Source organism: Protopterus annectens, chromosome 7.part0, assembly GCF_019279795.1.
Source record: "Protopterus annectens isolate FY-2018-M chromosome 7.part0, PAN1.0, whole genome shotgun sequence".
Taxonomy (NCBI): Eukaryota; Metazoa; Chordata; order Ceratodontiformes; family Protopteridae; genus Protopterus; species Protopterus annectens.
The window spans coordinates 884,486,206-884,513,322 of NC_056739.1; the positions used below are offsets into that span (position 1 = coordinate 884,486,206).

Consider the following 27,117-nt stretch of genomic DNA (forward strand, 5'->3'; position numbering starts at 1 on the left):
GGACAAAGGAAAAAACCTCACACACAATCAAAAACCTGAGGCAGCCAGGCCTGAACAGGGTCCTGGTTCTTGTACTGGCACCAAGTAGATAATCCTTTACACTTACAAGTATATCATTTTCAAGTAGCAGGGTTTTGGCCTCCTTTACTACCTGCTGCACATCCCCAGAAAAAAAGGTGCCTAAAAGGTATCAGAATTCTATCATGCTGGAAGTTAGTTGAAGAGTTTTCAGGTTGAGTGTATCAAACAACCCCAGTATTGTGCGAGTAAAGCCAGTCTGTGAGGAAGCTGGTGGCAATTACTCTTGGTTTGATTGAAAAGACTTACTTTTCAATTACTGTTGCCCAAGACAAAAGCGAGTCACCACCACAATTTTGAGCCCTTCTGGATATTCATAAGAACCCTGAATAATAGTGGAAAGGGTGGAAAGGCTTTCAATGAGCGTTTATTTCATTCTGTGTTTTAAATAATAAAGTGCGTAGTTTTGGATTCTCCTGGAATTTCCTATTCTTTTGGTTTTTGTGCATTTCGGAAGTTCCTGCTGTTTGTGGTTACTTTCAAGAACAATAACATCCATAGGAATGAGAAAAACATCTATCTTCCAGGTCTGTTAACAGGAGTCCTAGAGCAGAATGGCTTTAGTTCCACACAGAATACACTTTTACCCTTTGAAAAATGCACCCTACATCAGTTCTGATGCATCTGAAGTGCAAGATAGGGGGCTGGGGGCTGGAAGGGAGAATGAAGGATATGGATTTCAAAAGAACTGGTCTGCCCACCACAAAATCAGCCTTTTTGCAATTCCAAGAACTGGAATCTGAAAAGACAAAGGTTGTAGATGCTGAATCCAGACCTATCAGCATTCCCAATGTATTTATCTCATGTTTAATTCTGGCCAGGGAAAGCATGAGAACCCTAAATGCCATTTACCCTGCAAATCATGAGAAATTCCTAATAGATACATGGATTTGATTACAGAAATTTTTGTATTTAACCTGGAGGATGAAAGGCTCTTCCCACAGCAGAAGCCAACAAAAATCCCAAAATACAATTCTGTGAGAAGGTATGAAAGAAGGGTCTATATTACATGTTCAACAGCTTAGGTTGTTGAATGTTTAAACATCAACACCTAAGCGTCGAAAATTAAAAATCGCGAACAGCCATTCTTTCTTCGGGAAAGAATTTGTTAGGTTGCCGCAAAATAAAATAAACTTCTGAACACAAACATAGTGGGGGCCTGTGCCCCCCACACCCCACCTAACTAAATATACCAACTCCGAGATCGCTCTACATTGGGGAAAGGGTAAATCCCAGATAACAGCCAAGCAAATTCTTTACCAAGGAAAGAATATGCATATGTGGCCATTCACGATTTTAAACTTTTGACACTTAGGTGTCGATAATTAGGCATTCGACAACCTCAGCTGTCGAACATCTAACAGGAACCCTGAAAGAAGACTTCTATTTGAAAACCTAGATGGAGTAAGTAGCTTCTGAACAGTTGCTAAAGATTCTTGATAGCTGAAAAAAAGGAGTTTTGAAATTTAAAACAATCATCCAGTATGGAAAGATGTGAATACTAAAAAGTCAGCAATAACCAATGACTGGAGCTAGATACTTCACTGAATACCACTGGTGCAAAAAAACAAAAAAAAAAAGGTAAGATATAAAACTGTCACGATAAGCCAAACACAGCCACTTTTACATACCGGAAATGTTCACAACTTAGAATGCGATGACATGCATTCTTTAAATCTAGCTTGTACCTTGAAATCTACTGGAGGGAGCAAAATTACAACAGACTTAAGGGAATTAGAAAGGAACGGTCCAATACAGGGCACCAAGATCCTTTCCTTTTTGGTACTATAAAAAATGTTTGCATAAAAGCCATTTTCCAAGTGGCATGAGGCACTGGGTCTGCAACTCCCTGTACAAGCATCTTGTAGAGAGTGGGCAAGAAGAAATCCCTGGAATGAAGACATGGAGATTCTCACTGCTAAGTGTACACCAGCTGGATTTCAATGAAAACCATGCCACTATTTGGTCCCACAAGGAAGATGAAACCTCAGCGAGATGAAGATGCTGTCATGGTTGGAGGGAAGGGAAAAGGCTGGACAGGCAGATGGTCAATGCTGATGCCCTTGTCATTTTGAGGCTTTTTAAACCTGTTTGTCAGCTCCTTACTGATAAAAATGGCTTACTGAAAAAAAAATGGAGCTGAGAAGGAAGAGACATTTTTTAATTGCTCTGAAAAAAAGAAGGTTAATACATATGAATAACTCCTTTAGTCAGCTTTCCCCTTTCATCATATTTCTTATCACCTGAAGGAGAAACAGCCTACCCTATGGAATATTTCAAATATCAGTCTTAACATTTTCTGGAAAATTTTGAGAAGGAAAACCTAGCCAATCTTCTCAATACTAACCCAGAAGCAGTAGCTCCAAAAGAGGAAACCAGCAGCATCAACAGCACATTTGAAAATATGATCAGTATTGAGAAGTTATGTACCTACCATAACGTTCCATGTTAGTTGTCTTCTCTTGCCTCCTTTCTTGCTGGATGGGTTCGAAGCCGATCCTCGGCTCCGACTCGGCCTATACTAAAGCTCGAGAGCTAATTTTACCGGCACGAGGCAACCCTATATCCCATGATGCTAGGCGGTAACTACCCAGATCTCGTTTGGTAGCTGAAAAAATATAGCCAATTTAGTCTCCCCACTCAGGAGGAGAAGGAGAAAGGAGAAACTCCGCAAATGTCACTATCTGAAGCAGTAGCTACCCCAGGGCAACCTGTTTGGGCTTAAATAGTGCAAGGTAAGGCCCCCTAGAAGAAGGGGAAATCCTTTCGGTCTGTCCAGGCTAGGGGGATGGTGGGCAGGATGCAAGAAAGAAGGCGAGAGAAGACAACTAACATGGAACGTTACGGTAGGTACATAACTTCTCAATGTTAAGTAGTCAATCTCGCCTTCATTCTTGCTGGATGGGACCACGTCCCTAGCACCTTCATCCTGGGTGGCTCATTGGAACAGACTCTTGAGAACGGTGGAACCAAAATTTGCCCTGTTTCTGGAGGCCATGTCCAATTTGTAATGTGTAACGAAGGTATGAGGAGAGGCCCATGTGGCTGGCGCAAAGATAGTGTCTATTGATAATCTAGCTTGAAAGGCTGTTGATGTAGCCAACGCTCTGGTTGAAAGGGCTCTTGGCCTAGAAGGCAATTCTTTACCTCTGAGTTGATAAATACAGGTAATCACAGAAGACAGCCACCTAGACAGGGTTACTTTGGATACCGGAAGGCCCTTTTTACTTTCTGCATAAGATAAAAAGAGTTGATCAGATTTCCTGATTTGTTTAGTTCTGTCCAGATAGTAGCGGAGCTGACTATGAACGTCCAGGCAATGTAGTTTTTGCTCCGCCCTGTTTGAATGATTAGGGAAGAAAACTGGAAGATCAATAGAATGATTTAAATTTGTCTGCGAAGCCACCTTGGGTAAAAAAGATGGGTTAGTTCTAAGAGAAACTCTGTCTTTGTGGAAAACTAAATAAGGAGGACGAATGCAAAGGGCATGAAGTTCAGATACTCTCCTAGCAGATGTAATGGCGACTAGGAAGAGCGTCTTCCAGGAAAGTAACTTCAAAAAACAGGAAGCTGCAGATTCAAAGGGAGGGAGAATCAAGGATGTTAAAACTAAGTTTAAATCCCACTGTGGTGGGGGTTCTTTGATTGGGGGCTTGAGTAAAAAGATACCTCTGAGGAATGCTTTGCAAAGCTTATGGGACATGATGCTGGAGTCAGACAGGCCTATGTGAAAATTTGAAATGGCTGCTAACTGAACTTTTACTGTGGAGGATGAAGATCCTGAATGAAAAATTTCAGCTAGGAAATCTAAAACCGAGTGTATTGGAGCAGTGAAGGGATCTATATCCCTAGCCCTTGCCCAGAAGGAAAAACACTGCCATTTACTAGCATAGATCCTTCTGGTGGAAGACTTAAGGGAAGCTACGATAATATCACGGACAGAATTTGAGATCATGGGAAGCCTGGCTAGGGATGGCAGTGGAGCAACCAAGCTGTGAGGTTGAGAGATTGGAGGGATTGGTGCAGCTGCCCTGACTGATGGGTCAAAAGATCTGGCACTGGATCCAGATGCCAAGGCTGCTCCAAAAGATAACGATGCAGGAACAGGAACCATATCTGTCGAGGCCAATAAGGGGCAATGAGAATCATCTTGGCTCTCAAGGCGGTAGCTTTCTGAATTATCTGTGTGATTAATAGGAAGGGGAGAAAGGCGTATAGAAGTCCCCGAGGCCAATCGTGGACTAGAGCGTCTCTGGGGGGATGGCCTGGAAGGGGAAAGAGAGTGAAGAAGTCGAGGCACTTGCTGTTTTGTGGTGTTGCAAAAAGATCGCAGCAAGGAAACCCCCACTTCCGAAAAATTTCCTCCGTCACAGATTGCTTGAGAGACCACTCGTGGGGCATGAGAATAGCTCTGCTCAGCCTGTCCGCTATGATGTTGGACTTCCCGGGGATATGCATTGCTATCAGAAACCGCTGAGAAGAGATCGCCCATTGCCAAAGTCTGAGTGCTTCTCGACACAGGGGATAGGACTTGGTTCCGCCCTGTTTATTGATATACCACACTACGGACATATTGTCCGTTTGAATTGCAATAGTCCCCAGGGGAATTGAGTCTTGGAGGGCTTGCAACGTTAAAAGCACTGCTCTCATCTCCAGGATGTTTATGTGCAAGTGGCATTCGAAAGGTTGCCATGTGCCATGGACTGTCCTGCCCTGAAAATGCCCCCCCCCCCACCCAATCAGGGAGGCGTCCAATGTGACCGTGGCGACCGGGGGGGAGGAATAAATGGTCTGCCTTGAAGGACTTGAGGGGAGACCATCCACCAAGACAGATGTTTCTTGCAAGATAGAGTGATTAAAATCTTGTGTGTCATAGGAAGCTGTTGAAAGGACCACTGGGAGAAAAGCATCCACTGGAGGAGCCGCATGTAAAAGCGGGCAAGGGGAAGTAGCGTGATGGCTGCCGCCATGAGACCTAACACTTTCAGAACATACTTGGCCTGAATTCTGTTGCTCTGAAGGAGAATGTGAACAAGATTTTGAATATTTAAGACCCTCTGCTCTGTTAGCTTTGCTGAGAGCTGTACGGTGTCCAAGGTGGTGCCTATGAAGGTAATAGACTGACAAGGCGACAAGACAGACTTTTCGAAATTTATGGAGATACCTAGCCCTTTGCATGTTTGGATGGTATAATCTCTGGCCAGAAGAAGCTGATGCCTGGTGGTGGCAGTAAGGAGCCAGTCGTCTAGATATGGAAACCCGTGGAATCCCTGACTTCTGAGATGAGCCGTAACCACTGCCATGCATTTGGTGAACACTCAGGGGGCTGTAGTGAGGTCAAAGGGCAGGGCCCTGAATTGATAGTGACTGGCCCCCAGCCGGAAGTGGAGAAACCTTCTGGAGCGCCTGTGTATCTTGATGTGATAGTACGCATCCTGAAGATCCACTGAGCAAATCCAACTGTCCTTGCCCAGAAGGGGTAGAATGGACTGTAGCGTGACCATCTGGAACCTCATTCTTTTTACAAACTTGCTTAGTTTGCTGAGATCCAATATTGGCCTCCAGTCCCCTGTTTTTGTTGGTACCAAAAAGAACTTTGAGTAGACTCCGGATCCTAGTTGGTCTGCTGGGACTGGCTGGATGGCTCTCTTTGTTAGCAGCTTTGATATTTCTAGTGCTGCTTTTTCCCTTAGACTGGGTGGAACGTCTGGGAGGGACCCTTTTTGTAGAGTTGGGGTTTGGATAAAGGGGATTTTGTAACCCTCGGATATGATCGACTGCACCCATTTGTCTTGAGTGAGGGAGAGCCAGGCTTGTGGGTGCAGCGATAATCTTCCCCCGACTGCCTCCGAAGGTGAACAGTCAGGCAGCACCTCAGGGATGCTGGAAGGGTTTGTCAGAAAGAGGTTCTCTGCTACCCTGATTCTGCGGACCCCCTCTGCCTCTTGGACGGCGTCTGTTGTTGTTGTTCCCCCCTCTGCCTCTAGGGGGAAACTGACCTCTTGCGTCAGGTGTGACTCCTTGTGATTCGCGGAACCACATTTTTCCACCCTTTTGAACCTTAGGATACGGTCTAGATGGGGTTGAAAAACGGAATCCTATAGCAGAAAGAGTCTTGCCATCTTGTTTGCATCTGGTCAAGGTATCTTTCACTTGAGGTCCAAACAACCCTGAACCATCACAGGGGGAGTTAGTGAAGGACGCCTTGAAGGGGTCTGCGAAGTTGCAAAGCCGCATCCAGGCGTGACGCCTTAAAGCCGCACCTGTGCCTGCGGCCCTACTCGCTCCATTGGCTGCATAGGAAATAAGTCGCATGGAGGAGTTGACAATGGAATTCAGGGTTCCTAGCTGCGAGTTGATTTTTTCCTGAGACCCAGCAGCTGATGGATCCTGTAGAACCTCACCCAGTTCTTTGAGAATATCTCTTTGAAGACGGGTGAAGTGGCATAAGTAATTCAGCGAACGTATGGCAAAGGTCACTGACGAAAACATCCACTTGCTGTACCTATCCATAGACCTAGAATCCTTATTAGGCGGATGGATAGGCACTGAAGGATCAGTCAGTTCCTTCTTGGTGGCTGCAGCCACCACCATGGCATCAACTGGGACACCCTTAGTTAATAATTGCTTGCCCAAGGAGGCTGTGATAAATATGGAAGGCCTCCGTGGGGTGGGTTCCATCGAATCAGGGGCCGTCCACGCCTTCCGCGCCACCACTTCCATAAGGGGGTCGAAGGGAGGAGACACCCAGGAGGTGGAAGGGCGAGAACCAAACGCCTCTAGGTAAACCGACTCGTCCTCGGAAGAATTAAGGGTAGACCAGTTCCCCCTCTGTTTGAGGATTTCAAGGATGTCAGAAAAGGAGACATCCTCAGAGGGGGACCTTGGGGACCCTTCTGACTCATCCAAGTCGGTATCAGATGTGATGGACTCAGGGGAGTCCACATGCTTCCTCTTACATGTCCTCTTAAGCGGGGGTTCACCTGATAGATCAGGAGAAGCCCTGGAAGAGGAGGATAGTCCCAGTGGGGAAACCCGAGTCGTTTGATCTCTACGGCCGGGGGCGAGAGAGTGGGCAGAGACCTCAGCAGGCACTACAGTGGGAGGAGCTGATGGTGCTGACCATAGAGCAGGCACTAGGGCCAGTACGCTCTTAATGACCTCGAAGAAACCCCTATCAGGCAGGGCAGAGGGCTCCCGTTCCGAAGAACTAGGAACCCCAGCCGGCACCGACAGGGATGGCTCTGAAGCCGATGTCGGGGCCGAACTCGCCGATGCTCCGAGAGGGAGAACGGGGTCGGACAAGGGTCCGATGCCACTCGCCCCCTCGGAGCCAACGAGGAAGTCCAAATGCCCAGATCCCTCCAAGAAAGGCACCATGGACGAGATCGGAGCAGACGAAGGAGCCGAAGGGGGAGGTATCGGCTCCGACAAGCTCCGGCATCGAACTCAGGGGTAGAGTCGAAGGAGGAATCATAGGTTGTATGGATGTAGCCACTGTCTGATGAGACGGGCTATGAAGCATTTGGGCCAGTGCCTGAGACTTTAACAGTCTGCTGACCACCCTCTCAAGGTCATGGTCGGAAAGCCTGGAAGACCGAGAGGAATGGCTCCGATGGCTCCGCTCCGAGAGTAAAGGCGATCTCGGTGCCAAATGAATAGATTCCAGAGATGGAGATCTAGACCTCTTACGTGTGGAGGATACAGAGACTGGTGGAGCCGATGGAGCCGTAGACACGTCGGCTCCAGCCGGAGCCGACTGTGAAAACTGAGTCTTGGAGGCATCTGCTCCAGCCGGAGCCGATGCAGGAAGCTGCGATATAGAAGTATCGGCTCCAGCCAGAGCCGATCGTGTCACAGAAGGTGAGCCACCAGCCGAAGGCTTAGAGCATGGAGCCGACGGTTTGGATGGCTTTGAAAGCTTCCCCGGCAAAGACTTAGCCGGGGAACCTTCGGGCTTTAATAAAGTCCCTCAAAATCAACTTATTCCTGCGCTCCTGCAGGACTCTTGGGCTGAATGCATGGCACACAGAACAAGAGTCCTGCAGGTGCAGGGGTCCCAGGCAATAAACACAAGAAGTGCGACCGTCTGACAGCGACATCTTCTGACAGCACGAGTCACACTTCTTGAAGCCTGAGACCTTCGTGTCTTTCGACATTATGCTGTCGAAAAAAGTTAAGATTCTAAAAGTTAGAATCTACACACACACACTCAAACAGACAAGGGATAGTTAGTATAAACCACACACACAGCTAAGAATCCCTGGAAGGAACTGAGAAAAAAATGGAAGGGCCTAAGGCCTAACCTGGGGTGAGGAGTATAAGTTGGGATAAGTTGGGATAAGGGATTAAACAGAGGGACTAAATGGGAAAAAGGTAGTAATAAAGATAAAACTAGCCTTTTAGACAAAATAAGGGGAATCTAAGAAAGAAAAACTAGAAATTTTCTTAAATTTCTTACTGACCTGTGGAGCCGGTAAAAAGAGCACCTCGCTAGCGAAAGCGGCAAACGAGATATGGGTAGTTACCGCCTAGCATCATGGGATACAGGGTTGCCTCGAGCTGGTAAAATTAGCTCTCGAGTCCGAACCCATCCAGCAAGAATGAAGGCGAGATTGACAACTTAACATCTGGAGAATCAGATGTTACTCAGGGATTGAAAGAATTTTTACTGAAGAAGAAGAAGAAGAAGAAAAGTTAGTCATTTACTTCTGCATGTTCTCAAAAATACAGATAAAAAATATCTAGCTCCTTACTTGGCCCTCAGCTTTTTAACATATTTATAAATGATTTACACACATCCTCCCAACAATCTACACTTGCACAGTATGCAGATGACGCCACTGTCATTTGCTTTTCTAATAGCCCTTCCCAGTTACAATCGATCACTCAGCAATCTTTACACTCTATTGCAAACGGTCTCAGTGACAGTCAGCTTTTCCTAAATCCAAATAAAACAAAACTGTTCTTTTTTTCTCCCCAAATCCCAAACACACATAAAAGACACATTCACAATATCCTCTCTCAACAATACTGCAATTGAAATTGCACCTCACACAAAGTTATTTGTGTTATAACAGATAATAACTGAAATCTGATCTTCATATTCAAAGTACATAAAAACAACACACCAAAAAATGGGCAGGCTCTATAGATCAAAAAGATTCCTTACCAGCTCCTCAAGAGTTACTCTAGCCAATACATACCTCCTTCCTTCAACATCTCTATGCCTCACCCATTTTCACCAACATTCAGATCTCCATAAGATCAAAACTGGAGTGTTGCTATAATACAGTAGCTAGAGTTGCAGCCAGTCAGTCATACAACTTCCACCACTGCTTTGCCCTCAGATATTTAAACTGCCTTGAGTTACCTCAGTACCTCAAGTTTACCAAACTCCTCCTTGCTCATAAAATAGTATACAAATCCTTATCCTGCCCAGCAATCAGCACTATTCTTAACTATTACCTCCCTAATCACCCTCTTCCCTCATTTGAGAAACACCTCCTTGAAATCCATAAACCGAAAAAAATCTATCGGTCACTGCCTATATTCCTACTCAGCAGCCAAGGTCTGGAACAGCACTCCTACAGACATTAGAGCAATGCCATGTAGTCGCATATTCAAGCAATCTCTAATGAGATTTCTCCTTAACTTCTGGTTCTGTACATGCCCTATACCTGGCTGACACTACCCATTCCTCCTTCCTTCTCTTCATTTATCTCCCCTCTCTTCCTTCCTTCTCTTTCCCTTGTTCATATTTTTTCCCCATTCCTTTCCTCCATTCTCTTACTAGCAAAGCACCAGTTACCTCTCTGATATTTCCATACTTTAACCTCTTTTCCTAATCGCCCCCCCACTGCAAAAATCTCCTTCCTTTCTCTCAGTCTTTTGCCCATATTTAAAATGCCTAACATCTTTACCACTGGTTATCACTATTGATTTACTTTACTAGGTATTCAGTATCCTATGACTGTTGTTTACTTTTCACTGTATGATTTTCTGATCTGACTATTTATCCTGTATGTCGATTCTACTATTTGTTACTGCACTTCATGTGATAATATTGTCATTTATTAACTGAACTATGTATGTTGGAGCTTTTCTCCACGGGCCTCTGCTGAAAACAGGATTCATGCCAAATTGGACTTTCTCGATAAATGCCAAATAAATAAATATCCTAAAAGTTAAGGTACTAAAAGAGTACATTTTCTTCCCACAACTTGTTCAATGCTTTCCTATCCTTTAACAGTGGGAGCAGGGCTAGCAGCAGTAACCTATTCAGGAGAAGCAAAAGCAGTTTTAGATAGAGAAACTACTACTGGGTCTGTTTTAGGATAAGAAAATACATTCTTATGAGTTGAACTTGGTATAAACTGCCAGACTTACTAGAGTTAGGAAACTCACTATCAGGTCAGTTAAGCACAGTAAAAAAAAAAAAATTCTCTAAAGCAGACAACACACAGAAAGAACAGCCGCCAATTATCAGGCATATTCAATTGTTGTAAACCATAACACATTTCAGTATCGTAGGAATTTCATTCTGCTCCCACTGAAAAAAAGCTTTTATCTTACATAAAAATCAGAAACAAAACAAATCTTCCAATGGAAAATGTAAAAGCACGTTTTCCCAGAATCAGAATGTTCAGACAGAATAAATTCCTTACATACAATCATCCCCATGCAATATCTGCTCTTCTGACTGGAAATCCAAGTTAGAAAGAGATGGAACACTTTTCCTTTTCTTGCCTGAACAAAAAGACAAGGGAAAGTACTAATGAGTTCCTTAGCAAATCCCAGTAAATCTTCCCTCTCCATAGAAATAGAAACAAGAGACTACACATGTTTTTCACTATGTTCTGTTTTCCAATTGATCTTCTTGGCAAATGTCTGACTTGTAGAATACTACACAAGTCCCCAATATAGGTTCTCTATCCTGGCTAAGTGAAAAACCTTCACCTGCCCCCTGAGAATGACAAAGGTTCCACTTTACATGTAAAAGATATGGCTTGTAATTAGAGCATCTACATGGTTACCAAACTAAAAAACAACAAAAAGATCACTTTTGTGGCACTTTCTAAGTCTGGCTGATGACAGAAATATAGAGAACAAAGAAGATAAATGCACAAAATTATAACTCATGAAAAAAACCCAAGTAAATGTCAGTAATAAATTATAAGACTATGCATACCTTCAGAGAGAAAGCCATCTGAATCAGCATCAATCTTCTTAACAATGACCTTGAGTCTTTCTTGCTGTTCTTCAGGGCTTAGCTTAGTAAATTCTTCAGCTTCCTCCTTAACAAGTGCAAAAAACAATGACTAGTTCAGATGTGGAAATAATGGCCAAAAGGAATATATTTTACAACAAACACAACAAGGGAGTTTTACTAAAGAAACATGGAAGTGTAAGTGCCAAATTGTGTAAATGAGGATTCCAAACCAAGCAGCTCAAAAAGGGAAGAGGTCATCACTCTTATCCTTCACCCACATTACGACATCTTGGAAATAAGCAAAATTAAGAAATTAGCTTTATAATGGCAGCATGTGGGGCTGAAGCAACCCAAAAAGTTCTCAGACAGTTATTTTTGCCAAACTATGATCCGATGAGTTTGAAATTCCTAGTACCAAAATTCTGAGATTTACATAAACCTACCTTGTCCTTTTCAATACTCACAAATTCACTTACCAAGTGACCTGCGAGCAAATGTGCAACTCACTTGAAAGCACTAACAGCAAGCCTGTAATGAATGTCAAAAACCTTTCAGATTCCTTTTTTTTTTTTAATTATGTGCAATATCCCTGTAACCATGCTTTTATAATACTTTTCCCGACAATATCATCAGCTCACAACTAGACACTAACTGCACCATGTCAAAAACTCTCCTCTAAAACCATAAAGTTTAGTAGTGGTGCTCATAAAACTAGTAAAACATTTGAGATTTATGTCTATATTAGTAAAAAGGGCACTATTTCCAAAATTGCTTTTTCTCACAAATTCTAAGGTGCATTTTCACACATGCAGGGCAAACCTTAGCCTACTATTCCTGTACCAAACTACAAAACTAACCTACATGAATAATTCTTGCTGCTATGTCACTTGTTCCACAATTACAACCTAATAGCAAAGACAAATAAAAACAAATACTATGATATTCAGTACAGTACAGTACAATCTCCTGCAATATACTTCAGAAAGTTCCTAGGAACAACTCTTATCCTTTCAGTTCAGTCTTACAAATGTTGAGGTACACTTAGAACAAACCCATAACTTTTCTCATCACGTAGAAACTACCTATCCTAAGGTTCTCTTGTATCTCAAATACACTTGAAAATTTGATGGTTATCTCATTAGTGGTTCTAGGAATAGTATAATAGACAATATAGTAAACCACGAAAAGAAAGTCCAAAGCACGCAGTAAAGCAATACCACAGAAGAATGACTCCAATGCAAGTCTGGATAAATATTTAATCCACTTCAAGTCTCAAACATAAAATACAGATGAATATTCTCTCTAGCGCCTCGGCAAAACTGTTTCAACTTTCTCTTTATTGTCTGAACATGTTAAGCGACAAGTAATTTTTAGTTGGAATTTACTCAGGAATGAAGTGGATTTTTTAAAAAATAATACAATCAGCTTTTCATATAAAAGAGGTAGAAGTATTCAGGATTTTATAGTACACAGTCGTTTTAAGTTACCTAACATGCAGACGTATAAACAAGTAAAATATCAGGGTACAAGAAAATGTGGGAAGTGTACTATTTGCAGTTATACAGTACTACAGTTTAAAACTATTAATGGAATTCTTTTTGAAACTAAGGGTGCTTTTAATTGTAAGTCATCACAAGTTATTTATGGTATAGAATGTCCTTGTGGGAAGTTTTATATTGGAGAGACAAAAAGAACTTTGTCTTGTAGGATAAAAGAACATGTCAGAGACATTAAAAATAAAAAAGAAAGTAGTCCTTTAGCTCTACATTTTTATAGATATCATGAGGGTAAACCTGATAATTTAAAAGTTACAGTATTGGATAATGTTTATAATGAATCATATTTTAGTGAACAGCATGTAAAACAAATACTAAGGAAAAAGGAATTATGCCTTATATTGAAATTTAATACATTAAGTCCAAATGGTCTTAACCATGATTGTTCATGGAAAAGTTTATTATAAATCTTGTAAGTTTATTTTTTTAAAATGTATATTATGCCTTTTAAAATAAATATGCATTTAGATTTTCTAATGTATGTTTAATTGAAGAATTTAATTGATTAATTGATTGGGAGTGTCTTGTTAAATGTATTTAAGGGTAGGTGTAATGAATTGTTGAAGTTTTACTCTGTAAAGGCAAGTTTTGCCGAGGCGCTAGAGAGAATATTCATCTGTATTTTATGTTTGAGACTTGAAGTGGATTAAATATTTATCCAGACTTGCATTGGAGTCATTCTTCTGTGGTATTGCTTTACTGCGTGCTTTGGACTTTCTTTTCGTGGTTTACTATATAATAGACAATATGTTATTAATTAACTTATTTATTTTTATTTGTTAAATGGGATACAACACTGATCCAGATAGACCATTTTCAAATTCAGCCTGGGAGATTACAGATGAAAGAAAAAAAGTGTGTGTGTGTGTGTGTGTGTGTGTGTGTCAGAGAGAGAGAGAGCGCATGAGTGTAAGTATGTATACATATACAAATATGTTCAGCTGGTGAACCTGGGAATATTGAGGCAATGTTACAATTGCCTCATGTACACAGACAACCCTCTCCTCCTCCCGCAAAACACAAATACATGCGAGAGATGCAACTATACGGCCAAACTGGAGGCTGAGCTCTCTCAACATAGGACTGGCAAGACCAGTCAGGAGGAAAAGGTTACCACACACACTATAGACCCAGTCTCACATAGTACCATCTCAACCTCAAATCATACACAAACACACAAAGACATACTCGGAGGCTCTGATCAAAAATCTACCAAAACAGCAGAGGCCACCAAAGCAGACACCCAAACAACCACCACCTCAGAACACAACACCTGCAACACATAGACCTCACAGTCAGAGTGTCAAACAGTCACAGCCCTTAAGGCCTAACACAATGCCAGACACACTAGTCATTGGTGACTCCATAGTCAGACACACTGACGCCCGCTCACCAGACTGAGTAAGGAGAAGGTCACAGTAAGCTGCCTGTCGGGCACTAGAATCCGCCACATAACGCATGCACTCAGGTCTCTCAACAGCAGGTACAAATACGACTCAGTCATTGTCCACGCTGGTGTAAACGACCTGAGACATGAAAAGAGACATTGAGGAGCTCTCTGATTATGTAGCCCAGGCAGGTATGACCCTGACCCTGAGCAGTATCCTACCTTCACCAAGAATGATGCCACAATACAGAGATAAGATGATCAGCTTTAACAATTGGCTTAAACTCTGGTGTCATTCAAAGGGGATCCAATGTCTGTCTGCCTGGGATGACATACTGGACAAGCCACGCACATAGGGACGGCTTGCACCTGTCACCCTGGGATTCCGGATATTGGCAAAGGCTCTTGCCACCCCATAGTGCCTTTTTAGGCAAGGCTCAAATTCTAAACCTACCACCCTAGAACACAAAAAGGAAAAAACTAAGGGTAATGCTGCTCAATGCCAGAAGTCTAAATCTCAAAATGCAGAGGCCCTTCTCAGTATGGAGAACATCGATGTCTGTGCTGTGACAGAAACCTGGTTCAAGGCTCCTGAGAGCACCCCAGCACTATCAGATTTTACCTCATATCATGCTTCCGCCCCAAAATGAAAAATACCAAGAAAGGAGGGGGGGTATCCATATTCATCAAGGACACCCACACCTCCAGACTGGTGGCAACGCACGATGCATCGGAAACCATCCAGGTGCAATTAACCATAGGCAAGACTGCTCTGCAAATTGTAGCATGTTACAGGCCACCCTCACAAACTCAGGAACCTCACATGGCCTTCCTGAAAACACTAGAGGGATAAATGTATCACCAAACACCATCATACTAGGTGACTTCAATTACCCTAATATAGACTGGGTACACTACTCAAGCCCAAACACCCTAGCCCAAAAGTTCCTGGAATTCATAAACTCAAATGCCATGGAACAACTAGTCACCATCCCCACAAGAGGAGAAAACATACTTGATCTCATCATCACGAACATGGGAGCACAATGTTCAACACCGAGTATACCGCTCACTGGTGAGATGAGATCACAAACTAAGCTCGCTGGAGGGCCTCACCCCACCTGAAATAAAAAGTAAAGAACTGCCGACTTCACACTTCTAAAGACTAGTGTGGTCTCCTTTAAGGCCGCCGAGCCAGCGGAAAACAGTACTCAAGCCGCTGAATCACTTACAAATGCCTTCTACCAGCACCTGCAGGACTGCATGGATAAGGCAATCCCAAGCAAAACAAAGACTCTTTGTACCAAAGGCAAGTGTCCAGTCTGGTGGACCCCAGCCATAAACAAACTCTACAACAAAAGGAGGAAGCTACTACAAGATAGAGCAAAATCTTTAAAAGGTAAGACACCCTTGATCACTATAAGTAAAAAACTAAGAGCTCTCATAAAATAATCCAAAGCAAATTTTGAGAGAAAAATAGCTAAAGACTCAAAAGACAATCATAAGGCCTTCTTTAGCTATATAGAAACCTGGGAGGAAACTCCCAGATATGTTCAGAACTAGTTCAAAATGATGTGAAGATTACTGATCCTACAGACATTGCCAACATACTGGCTGACAGGTTCAGTGCAAACTTCTCCCCTCCCCAAAAGGAGAGATATCTATACCAGCATTGCAGCCCCCAAACATCTCCAACGCCCAAGTGAGAACTGCTCTCCAAAAAAAACACAGCATCCATGGGACCTGATGGTGTCCCGGCTGTGTGCTCGACAAACTCACCGACCAATTAAACCCACAGCTAGGACAGGTGTTTAAGCATAGTCTTACCTCTGGATCAGGAGTGGCACACTGCAACTGTGGTCCCACTTCACAAAGGCGGTGCCTCCACCGACCCTGGAAATTACCGGCCCATCAGCTTGACAAGCCTTATCTGCAAAGCCATGGAGAGGATCATAATGGACCTCATAAATAAAGACATAGGGAATCTGCAGACTTTGGATCCATCCCAGTTTGGCTTTGTCAAAGGCAGATCATGCCTTCTAAACTTGGTTGACTTTTTCAAAACAGTCACCAAAGCCATTGATGAGGGAAAGGCAGTCCATACAGCCTACCTCGATCTGGTGAAGGCTTTCGATACAATACCCCACTCGGGTATCATTGAAAAACTCATCAGCTTAAATGTTAACCCATACATCACAAGATGGGTTGCAAACTGGCTGAGTGACAGAACACACAGGGTCAGAGTTGCTGGCGCCATGTCTGACTCAAAGCCTGTCACAAGTGGTGTACCACAGGGCTCAGTCCTGGGCCCACTCTTGTTTGGCATCTACTTTTCCGAAGTACAAGCAAACACAGGAGGGTTATGGCTGACAAAGTTTGCAGATGACTGCAAACTGGGCATCATAGTAGAAAACACATCTGACACAGATATCCTTCAGAAGGGTCTCACAGAAACGGATAACTGGTGCCAGAGCCATGGCCTAAAGTTAAATGCCAAAATGCATAGTCATACCCTTCGGGAAAAACAAGGTTACCCCTAGCTACCAAATAGGTGGCAATCCACTGAGCACAGAAGAAGTTATCAGGGACCTGGGGACCCAAGTTGATAGTAGTCTGTCATTCGACACCCATGTAGCCAAAGTAGTTAGGAAGACCTTCTACATTGCCCACCTTATCATGAAGGGATTCTCATCTAGATCAAGGGAGGTCATAGTCTCCCTATACTCATCACTCATCAGACCAATGATTGAGTACAATGCCCCATTCGGAATGTATCTGATCCGACACTTGCAGCAGCTTGAGAGGCCACATATGTTCCTCACCAAAAGGATAAAGGGTCTCAAACATCTGTCCTATGCTGCCCGACTGAAAGAACTCCAACTCTATTCAGTCGCTACCGCCTGCTCAGAGGTGACCTTTGCCTAACATACAAGGCCATGTCAAACCCAGATTTGATGAATATGCTTCACCTCAAATCTAGATCCGTCAGAGCCACAAGGGCGGGAGACTTAAACCATGACACGGCTATTAATAGGACGTGCTGGAGGGATAGATTCATCACCCAAAGACTCCCTATGCTGTGGAACAAAATCCCGGTATATGTGAGGCAGAGCACCTCGCTGGCCTTGTTCAAGAGAAATCTTGACCAATGGATGGGAGATCGCAGATATACCCCAGGGATTACCTCAGTGTCACTGCTCAACAGAGGCACAGCAAAATAATGGGTATAGTTCCCCATACTAAAGGGGTGGCGTAAGCCACAAAACTATGGGCTAGGCTTGTAAATGCCCTCGGGCTGATAGCCTAGTATGAACCTATGAACCTATAAAGATCACAAAAATCCATCATACATTCATAAATCACTTGTCTGAACAGTGGTAGTGGTACTGAAGGATTTTTTTTTTTTTTTTTACCAAGTAAGATACAGCGTTAGGGTTAGGGGCAGGATTAGGGTTCGCATGCATTAGTAAGGTGGTGCAAATGCACAACAGTGAGGAGGGCTTCCTCCCCAAATCACCTTACTGTTTGCTCATCCCAACCCTACACCTGTTTTCATCCCTCCGCATCACTTTACTAAATGTGTGCTACCCCTAACCCTGCACTTTACTTTAAAAAACCTTTACCATATCATTAGCACCACATAAGACAATCACATATACACACAACAACAAATTTATCAACTTATTCAGCCTTTACTCTTTCTCTAACCTGTAAACACTCACACAAACACGCCTAACCCTAAACCAAAGTCTTCAGTACATCTGTAAGCTTCATCATTAGTTTCTCAAATCTATATTTATCTTGCTTGTATGCATTCAATATTCTCTTTATCCAATATCTTCGAAGTTTGATGGGCAGAACACTCAAAGGCATTTCAGCATCATTTATTCAGTCAATGAGCAGCTAGAGTGACACTCATGTATATCAGAAAAGCATTTGTTTCTAACAGTCTAGCAAAAATAAAGGTTAAAAGGCATTTATGAGGCTGAATAACATACCAGAAGTACAATGAATAGTATAACAGTAGCGGACCCTTTTGACATATTTATAATTTGCTCATGAAAATTAGGACAAACAAAGGGATTAGTCCAAGTCTAATGCACAGTTACTATTAACAGACTGTGTGGCAGACAGTGAAAAAGGATGGGGGATGATGCCAAGCAGATATGATTATGAACAGTGATTCTAATTAACTTGAAGCAGGAACAGGTGGAACAGCTTATATGACTCTAACGTTAAGGGAGCTTTTACATTGTGCTTGCTTAAACAAGTATGATTTTAGTTCTGAGAGAAATTTAGAAGAAAGTTTTTTTTTTTTTTTTTTTTTAATTATTTTTACTTCAGGAAGGATAGCAGACCAGATTTTAGGTGTCATAATGGAGAAGGCATATTCTATCGTGTGTAGTTCATAAGTAGGTTCTTGTAGGAGTGTAAGTGGGGAGCGATCTGAAGTTGTTTGGGGTAGTTCTGCTACTTAGTCTACTTGCCAGGTAGAACAAGGAATTCAAGTTGGTGAGTTTGAAGACAAGACCTCCTCCTCTTGTTAGTGTATATCCAAGTTCAATGTGAAGCAAACTGGCTTTAGAAAGAACAGAGCAGTGGTGCTCTGTTCTTTGGATTGGGGAAATAAATCTACATGTATTATTATTGAATGTAGTTTGTAAGACCTTGAGGTTCATTTTTGAAGATTTGACTACCACAGGCATTCTGTACTCATCAAGGGCAGAAGGACACTTTTCCTGATAGCAGTTCGACCTTCAGTTGAGAGGAAGTGGGAGATTTTGGTGGAACAGAAGGAGCAGGCTGCTTACTTCTGCCTTTGGGGCTTGTACCTGCTTTTGTAAATTGGGACTGATGTCTAGTCAAATAACAAAGTAGTTGTACGTCTTTACTGTTTCTATTATATCAAGCTTGGTGTGAGTAATGACCCAATTGCTTGGTGTCTTGGATACCTTTGCAGAGTTCAAACAAGCATGACTAGAATACGTCCTTCCTTTGATAGCTCTAAGGAACTCCCCAAAAAAAACCTTCTCCAATCTGCCCAGTATAAATTCTGCAGACATACTCTTCTTGCAGCTCAAAGAACTAATCATTTTCACCTAATAAATCTGTCTAGTACCCATCACACTAACAGTAACCTATCGGTTTGCTTTGACACTCTAAAATATCCTTAACAATGAATTCTGCCTTCCCCTTGTCACCAAACTCATGCACTTCAATGCCTTATATTCATTAAGAAATCATCTCCTTGGTCCCAACAGATTATGAAGATCCCTTTCTACATTACTCAAACTGAATGAGCCTTCTCTAAACTCAGTTCTGCAATATGAAACTCTAACCCACCAAATCTTCACATTGAATCTTATCTTCTACCCTCTCAAAAACCTGTCTGAATATCTACCATCTGTCAATACGTGCACTTTTTCCCCCAGCGACATCCCAAATGATTAGATCCCATCACATATAGCCTAACACAGGATAACCCAAAAAAGTCCCACTGGGCATCTGATGAACTTTTTTAATGGTGCACCTTATAACTGTCTAAATGTATCAACCTGTAACTGTACACAGTGTATACATATACTTAGTATCGCCTACTCTATTTTTTTAAATGATGTCCTACCATTTATTCGCAAATATGTAGCAGGTTATGTTTTAATTTACTGTCTCTGTCATTGTGTGACCCAGATTACAGCTATAAAGGGTCACTTTGACCAGAACACCTATCCTGTTACAAAATGAAGTAAACAAATAAATAAACAAATGAGTAAATGAACACAATCAAAGCCTTCATTGAATTTTACTTTTGATCACAACTTTTTAGTCAAAATCTGTTACATAAAAAGGTCAGCACATATAAAAAAGTTAACAAGCAATAAGTAAAACAGCAACTGCTTTAAAAATATCCATGATAAAAGCGAGAAACACTAACAGTGAATACTTAGAAATATTATAGTGAAGGCTGATGAGAAACTTTGGTTTTAAAAGTGAATAACAACAGAAACTGTTTATTTAACACCAATCTACAAAGAGTAGAAAGCCACTGCATCACAAAAAAGTTTTACAGCCTTGTAATATATGCTTAATAGTTACCTTTTAACACATTTCCCTCATTTTGCATTTAAACAAAACACAAGAAAACCCTTTAAAATATTATTCATTAATTTGCAAAGTTTTCATGAAAGTATACTGTTTAAAATATTATAGTGACATGAGCGATGATATAGTGACATGAGCGATGATGTAGCTCAGTGAGTTATAGTTATCTGTGCTGAATGAACAAGAGGAGGAAATCAGATAACAAAGGAAACTGCAAGGTGCTAGAAGGTGACTACAGCCAGGATGGCTACAACAACAGCAAAGGAAACTTTTGCTAGGCATAAACCAGTGCATTGGTGGGAATCGTGGTCAGTGTTAGCAACAATGTGTAAGAAATTAAGGAGGGGAAACAAGTGTGGCATAACAGGACGAGTATGGGCTGCAAATCCCTAGGGAGAATAAATGAAAGTATATAATTACACCTGCAGCTGAGGCTGTAAGATTTCAAAAAGGGTTACAAAGAAGATTAGGTATGTTTGCCAAATAAAGGCAATATGTGAAGGAGATGACCATGCATTCAGCAGACGTACTAGAAGGCAATGTTCCTTATCACGGGACTACTGAAAAGGAAAACCATGGGGATTGTAATAATGGATAGGAAAAAGCAATGGTACTCTAACATGTGCTGTATCAATTCTGGAAAGAGAAGGATTGAATTCTAAAAAAGGACTAAAGGAAAGAAAAAAAATATTAGATTGGGTGTTAACTGTTCACAGTTGAAAGGTGTTAACAGTGTCACAGGCAGGAAATGGGATCAACAATGAAGGCACAGCAGAAATGTGGATTACACCAGACCATGTATGGGCAGGAATAAAGTGATACCAGGATTTGGAGTATATAAAAATGAAGATCAGTACAGTACTATGTCAATGTAAATTTGGGATAAGATAAAGTATACTACCAAAGAGACGGATGGTTATAGACAAATGGAAAAAAGATGACTGGCATACTGAAATTAAGAAGGATCGCTGCTGATGTACTACAGTACGAAACCAATAATGTCAAAAGGAAAGATAATTGGAGATCAAGCACAGAATTTACAAAAGGACACAGTAAAAGTAAAGATGTGCAACACACTTACCATAGCAATGCATATTTAAAGGGATGTCAAAATGATATGATACGTGTTTACTCATCATTCCTTGTGAAGGCTGGTACTGGTCTCACACCACCATAGGTACTATTGACAAGTAGCATAAGATCCCATACAGAGAGCAAAACTGGATATGTCCTCTTCAGTTCTCTAAGGCTAACAGACCTCCAACCAAAGAGACTGCCTGCTTGTGACGAACAAAGCCTTTAAATATAAATATACCTTTATCTATACAAATACACACATATATATTTTTTAAGCATGCAAACCACTGACCTATTGTGAAGTAAATGCGTGCATGTTCCCTTAACAGAATTTTGTATAAGGTACGTTCCATAGAAGACTAGTCAGGAATTTATAAGTATTACATAGCAATCGTTACTGCTGTATAAAAGGTTTCCTGTCGAAATGTGTTGAGGAAGTCAGTTCCACATTTGGAGGCTCAGCACAAGGTATGTAGGAACTTGCCAGAAGATCCTGAAGGTGTGTGACAGCCTAGTCAGGGCTATTCACAGGGCTGGACTCGGGGGGGCACAAGTGAAGCCTACTGCCTGACCTTCTGCTGGAGTACAGCCAATTAGTAAAAGGGATTCTCTGTAATTATTTTGTTAGACAAAAATCCCAAAGGTACTGTTTGTTTGCTTTAAAATCCTGAGTGGTTATAGTGTTTCATTTACCTTTAAAAACTAGAAGAAAAATGTGCGTTTTAATAAATGCGGCTTCCAATGGACTTTACATTGGTGGACATGAGGGCAGCTGGCCAGGGACTTGCCATTTATTATTTCATGTAATAACTCTGCTGCCATATACAAAAACTTATCAGGCTATCAATACTCCATATGAGTGTTACTGTTGTTCCCTGGAGCATTTCTGTTGGATTGGTGTATTTACTACACATTTTTCCCCTTCTACTCTTTTTGGCAACCACAAACAGGGAGGAGTTACTTAAAATGCTTGTGGAACTGAAAGCAGAAACTGCTCAGAAGCTGATATATCTATAGCTGTTCTGGCCTTTGTAGCTGCCAGCCACCAAGACTATGCCTGCTATGAATAAACTAAATAGGGAAGATAACCTAGAAATCTAATAGATCGCTGTTGAGTGCTACACCACCACAAAGACCTGTGAATAACCACACTGAGCAAAAGTCCCGTCACCTTGGCAGCCAGGAAAGGCACTGAATATATATATGAATATGATGGAAACTGGCTACCTAGACTATGACAGGTAGTCACAGGTAGTACCTAGACTATGACAAACTGAAAAAAATAATTTTAATGGTGGCTGGAATTACCTCTTGGGGTTACCATCTCTCTCTCTCTCTTTATACAAGACAGTCCTTTTTATATAATTGCATTCTATGAAAAAACATGACAAATGTCAAACATCCTGAGATTTGATGACAAAAATATTTCCTAATTTTCCTCTTGTAGTTGCTAACACTTTATTATTTTAAGCAACAACAGTTGCAACCTAAAGTCTACAATAGTGAGCTTATAATCTGGCAAAAAGTGAAGTATGATCCATTGCACTGGTTGTCAGCATGGCTTGAACTACAAAGTCTCATATTTCCATAAAAATGACCCCACTTTAGGCATTTGAAAATGTGGCAAACATAATGCCTCTGATGTAAAAGTCACAACATTTTATAACTGGAGTTTTAATACTGCCAAACAATTAAGGACTAGTAACAGTAAACTGATGATGCTAGAAAATCTAGCAGTAAACATGTTTAAAAGAGCTTTGCCAATAATACAAGAAAACTGGTGCTGAAAAGTGATCCCAAGAACTCGGATAAACTAGTAACTTTAGCTGAATAGTATTATTAGTTAATAGCACCATGCTAAAAACTGAATTGCCTGCCTCTAAGTCTATAACTGCAATAACTAATGTGGCATCTTCTGTGAAGAAAGTAATGTGTTAATTTGTTTCAAACTTGAGTAGAGGGTTCACACTGCTGATCCATGTGCTACTAATGCTGAAGACAACACTACTAGTACAAATGTGAAAACTGAAATCCAAATGTTCAGCACAAATTTCACCCCCACATCTCCTCTGGTCAGTCCCCATGAAATAGCCCCTACCATTCCTTTGCCTGTTATCACAAAAGAACATGTCGTCACTGTACTTTCTAAAGCTAGAAACATGCATCATTTGGGCCCTGAGTGAATCCCAGGGTGCCTACTAAACAGCTTGAAACATGACCTAGCAGACCAGCTCGGATCTCATTTTAACCACAGTCTCCAGACAGGCTTTGTCCCAGTAGTGTGGAGGACAGCAACAGTCATCCCTCTGCACAAAGCAGGGGGGAGACTATTAAATGACCCAGGAAACTACTGACCCATACGTCTGACTAGTCTCGCATGCAAGGCTATGGAAAGGATAACCATGGACCTGATTACCAAGGACATAGGAAATCTCCAGACTCTATACACAAACCAATTTACTTCGTCAAGGGCAGGACCTGCCCACTCAGTCAAGTGGACTTCTTTGAAAAGTTCACCAAGGCCATGGATGAGGTTAAGACAGTATACACCACCTGCCTTTACCTGGCCAAGACATTTGACACAATACCCCACTAAGATATAGGTTCATAGGTGCGTACTAGGCTAATGGCCCTAGAGCCTTTACAAGCCTAGCCCACAGAAGTGCCCTGGCATTGTGCTGCCCGACGTTAGTTCCCAGTGCCTCTATCAAGTAGAGCCACTGGAGTGATCCCCGGGGTGAACTTTCTATTACCCATCCACTCATCAAGATTTCTCTTGAAGTGGGACAGCGAGGTGCTGTGCTTGACATGTATGAGAAGTCTATTCCAGAGCATGGGCAGTCTCTGGGTGAGGAACCTGTCCCTCCAGTATGTTCTGTTGATTGTGGTAATGAGGTTGAGGTCTCTGAAGCATGTGGTGTGGAGGGATTGGGATTTCTTTAGATGTAGCATTTTTAACAGAGCTGGGCCAGACGTGGCTTTGTAAGGCAGGCAAAGATCGCCTCTAAGTAGGTGATATGAAACAGAGAATAGCTGGAGTCTTTTGCGTCTGTCCATGTAGGACATGTGTTTAATGCATAGGATCCTCTTTGTTTGGTACTTCTGTGGCCTCTCCAGCTGTTGCAGGTGTTTAATGAGGTACATGTCAAATGGGGTATTATACTCAATGATTGGTCTAATGAGGGAAGAGTAGAGAGAGAGAATAACCTCTTTCTTCCTGGATGCAAAACCCTTGGTAATGAGATGTGCCACATAGGACTTTCTGACCACAGTGGTAATGTGGTGGTCAAAGAAGAGATTGCTGTCAACCTGTGTCCCCAAATCGCTTATAATGCCTTCAGTGTTCAGTGGGCTCCCATCGATGTGGTAATCAGTGGGAACTGAGTTTTTACCAAAGGGGATGACAACACATTTTTTAGCATTAAGCTTAAGGTCATGGTTTCGACACCAGTCACTGGTCTCAGTGAGGCCTTTCTGTAGGATGTCTGCATCACTTGGGGAGTTAATAATGGCTCCCAGCTTGCAGTCATCTGTGAACTTGGTCAGCCAGAGACCCTTTGTGTTGGCCTGGACTTATGAGAAGTAAATGCTGAACAGGAGAGGACCCAGGACTGATCCCGGAGGGACTCCATTTGTGACTAGTCGGCAGTCTGACTTTGAGTCTATCACTTTCAAACTGTGTGTTCTATCTGTGAGCCAATTTGCAACCCACCTAGTGATATAGGGGTTGATGCCTAATTTGATGAGTTTATCAATAATTCCCGAGTGAGGAATGGCATCAAAGGCCTTGGCCAGATCGAGGTAGGCTGTATGCACTGCCCTACCTTCGTCCACAGACCTGGTGACTGACTCAAAGAAGTCAACCAGGTTGAGCAGGCATGATCTGCCTTTCACAAAGACAAATTGCGTGGGCTCTAGAGTTTTGAGATTTCCTATATCTTTGTTAATCAGGGCCATGATGATGTGCTCCATAGCTTTGCATATCAAGACATGTCAGGCTAATGGAGTGATAATTCCCAGGGTCTGTAGTTGCTCACCCTTTATGGATAGGGATGACTGTAGCAGTGCACCATTCAGTAAGGACAAAGTCTGAGGTGAGGCTGTGACTGAACAGGGCACACAGATGTGGTGCCAGTTCACGTAGAACACAGCCAGGGATATTATCAGGTCCCATGGAAGCTGTGTTCTTGGCCTTGGACAACGCAGCTTTAACCTGTGCTGCAGTAATGCTGGGTGCCTGGCATTCTTCTTGTATTGTGATTGGTCCTTTAGGAGGGAGAGAGGGGTAAAGTTGGCACTGGATCTGTCGGCCAGTATGTTGGCAATATCTGTTGGCTCAGTGCAGGAGGTACCCTTGTGCAGTAACGCAGAGAAAATCTGGGTATTACCATGGAGGTTCTTGATATAACTATAGAAGGCTTTGTGATTGTTTTTAGTGTCTGCCGCAATTCTGCCTTCATGGCTGGCTTTAGAGGATTTGATGAGGGATCTCAACTTTTTGTTGAGGTTAATAAGGGAGTTTTTCCAGTCTTGGGACTTCACCTTTTTCTGCAACAGTTTCTTCTTTCTGTTGTAAAGTTTATTAATGGCAGGGAACCACCAGATTGGTTTCCTATTTTTGGAGGAGAGTGTCTTGGTTCTGTTGGGTATGGCTAGTTCCATGCATTACAAATAACCTCACAGAAACTGGGCATAAACCTCTTCATCACCAGATTTATAGCCAAATGGCTCACAGATAGGACACATTATTGATTTATTTATTTATTTTACATTTGTTGACTGAGTTAGTCCAGCTGGGTCAGAGCCCTTTTTCAGTGGAGACCTGGGGAGAAAAGCTCCACAAAAAGAAATAGACATTTAATTATTTAACTAAGCTAACATAGTTCTTTAAACTTTTAGTTATGTACTCACCATAACTTCAGATGTTTGGGATCCATCTCGCCTACATTCTGACTGATGGGTTCGGAGCCGATCCCTCGGCTCCGACTCGGCACGCTTATGCCAAAGAGCGAAGTCTCTTATTGGCTGAGCTTACTATATCCCAGGATGCACCACAACCAGTCCCCAGATCTAGTTTGTCCGCATACATGCACACATGCACGCACTGCTTATATAACATCGTCAGATGAAACAAGATAAAAAAAGTAGAACTCTAAACCGTTCAATCTCTCTGATCTCCAAGGCAGGGGGAAGGAGGGTGGGTATTAGGAATGTAGGCGAGATGGATCCCAAACATCTGAAGTTATGGTGAGTACATAACTAAAAGATGTTATGTGATCCTATCTCGCCTACATTCTGACTGATGGGACAGCGTCCCTAGCACCTGAATCCTGGGTGGCTCACTGGAAAACACTCCTGAGTACCGTGGAACCAAATGATGCTCGCCCTTTAGATGCCACATCCAATTTATAGTGGGAAATGAAAGTGTGCGGGTTGGACCAAGTAGCCGCAGCACAAATCTCAGAAATAGCGAGCTTGGAATGAAAAGCAATAGAGGTAGTCATAGCTCTGGTAGAGTGAGCTTTGATAGATGTTGTAAGTTGCTTATTTGAAGAGGAATAAGCCTGAGTTATGCAATCTCTAATCCATTTGGAAATAGTAGCTTTAGTGATGGTTTTACCAAATTTATTATCTGAAAAGGACACAAACAATTGGCCTATTTTTCGAATTTGTTGAGTCCTGTCTAGATAGAAGCGCAATTGCCTGTG

At 42.2% G+C, this 27,117-nt stretch overlaps 1 protein-coding gene across 2 annotated transcripts in view; it reads right to left on the reverse strand.

Moving 5' to 3' along the window:
• RCN2 (reticulocalbin 2) overlaps positions 1-27,117 on the reverse strand; it is a 436,021-nt gene that overhangs the window by 279,928 nt on the left and 128,976 nt on the right. For both annotated transcript variants that reach the window (XM_044077463.1, XM_044077464.1), the window contains exon 4: positions 11,270-11,375. In XM_044077463.1, coding sequence (XP_043933398.1) covers positions 11,270-11,375 — 106 coding nt within the window. The remainder of the gene's footprint in view (positions 1-11,269; positions 11,376-27,117) is intronic.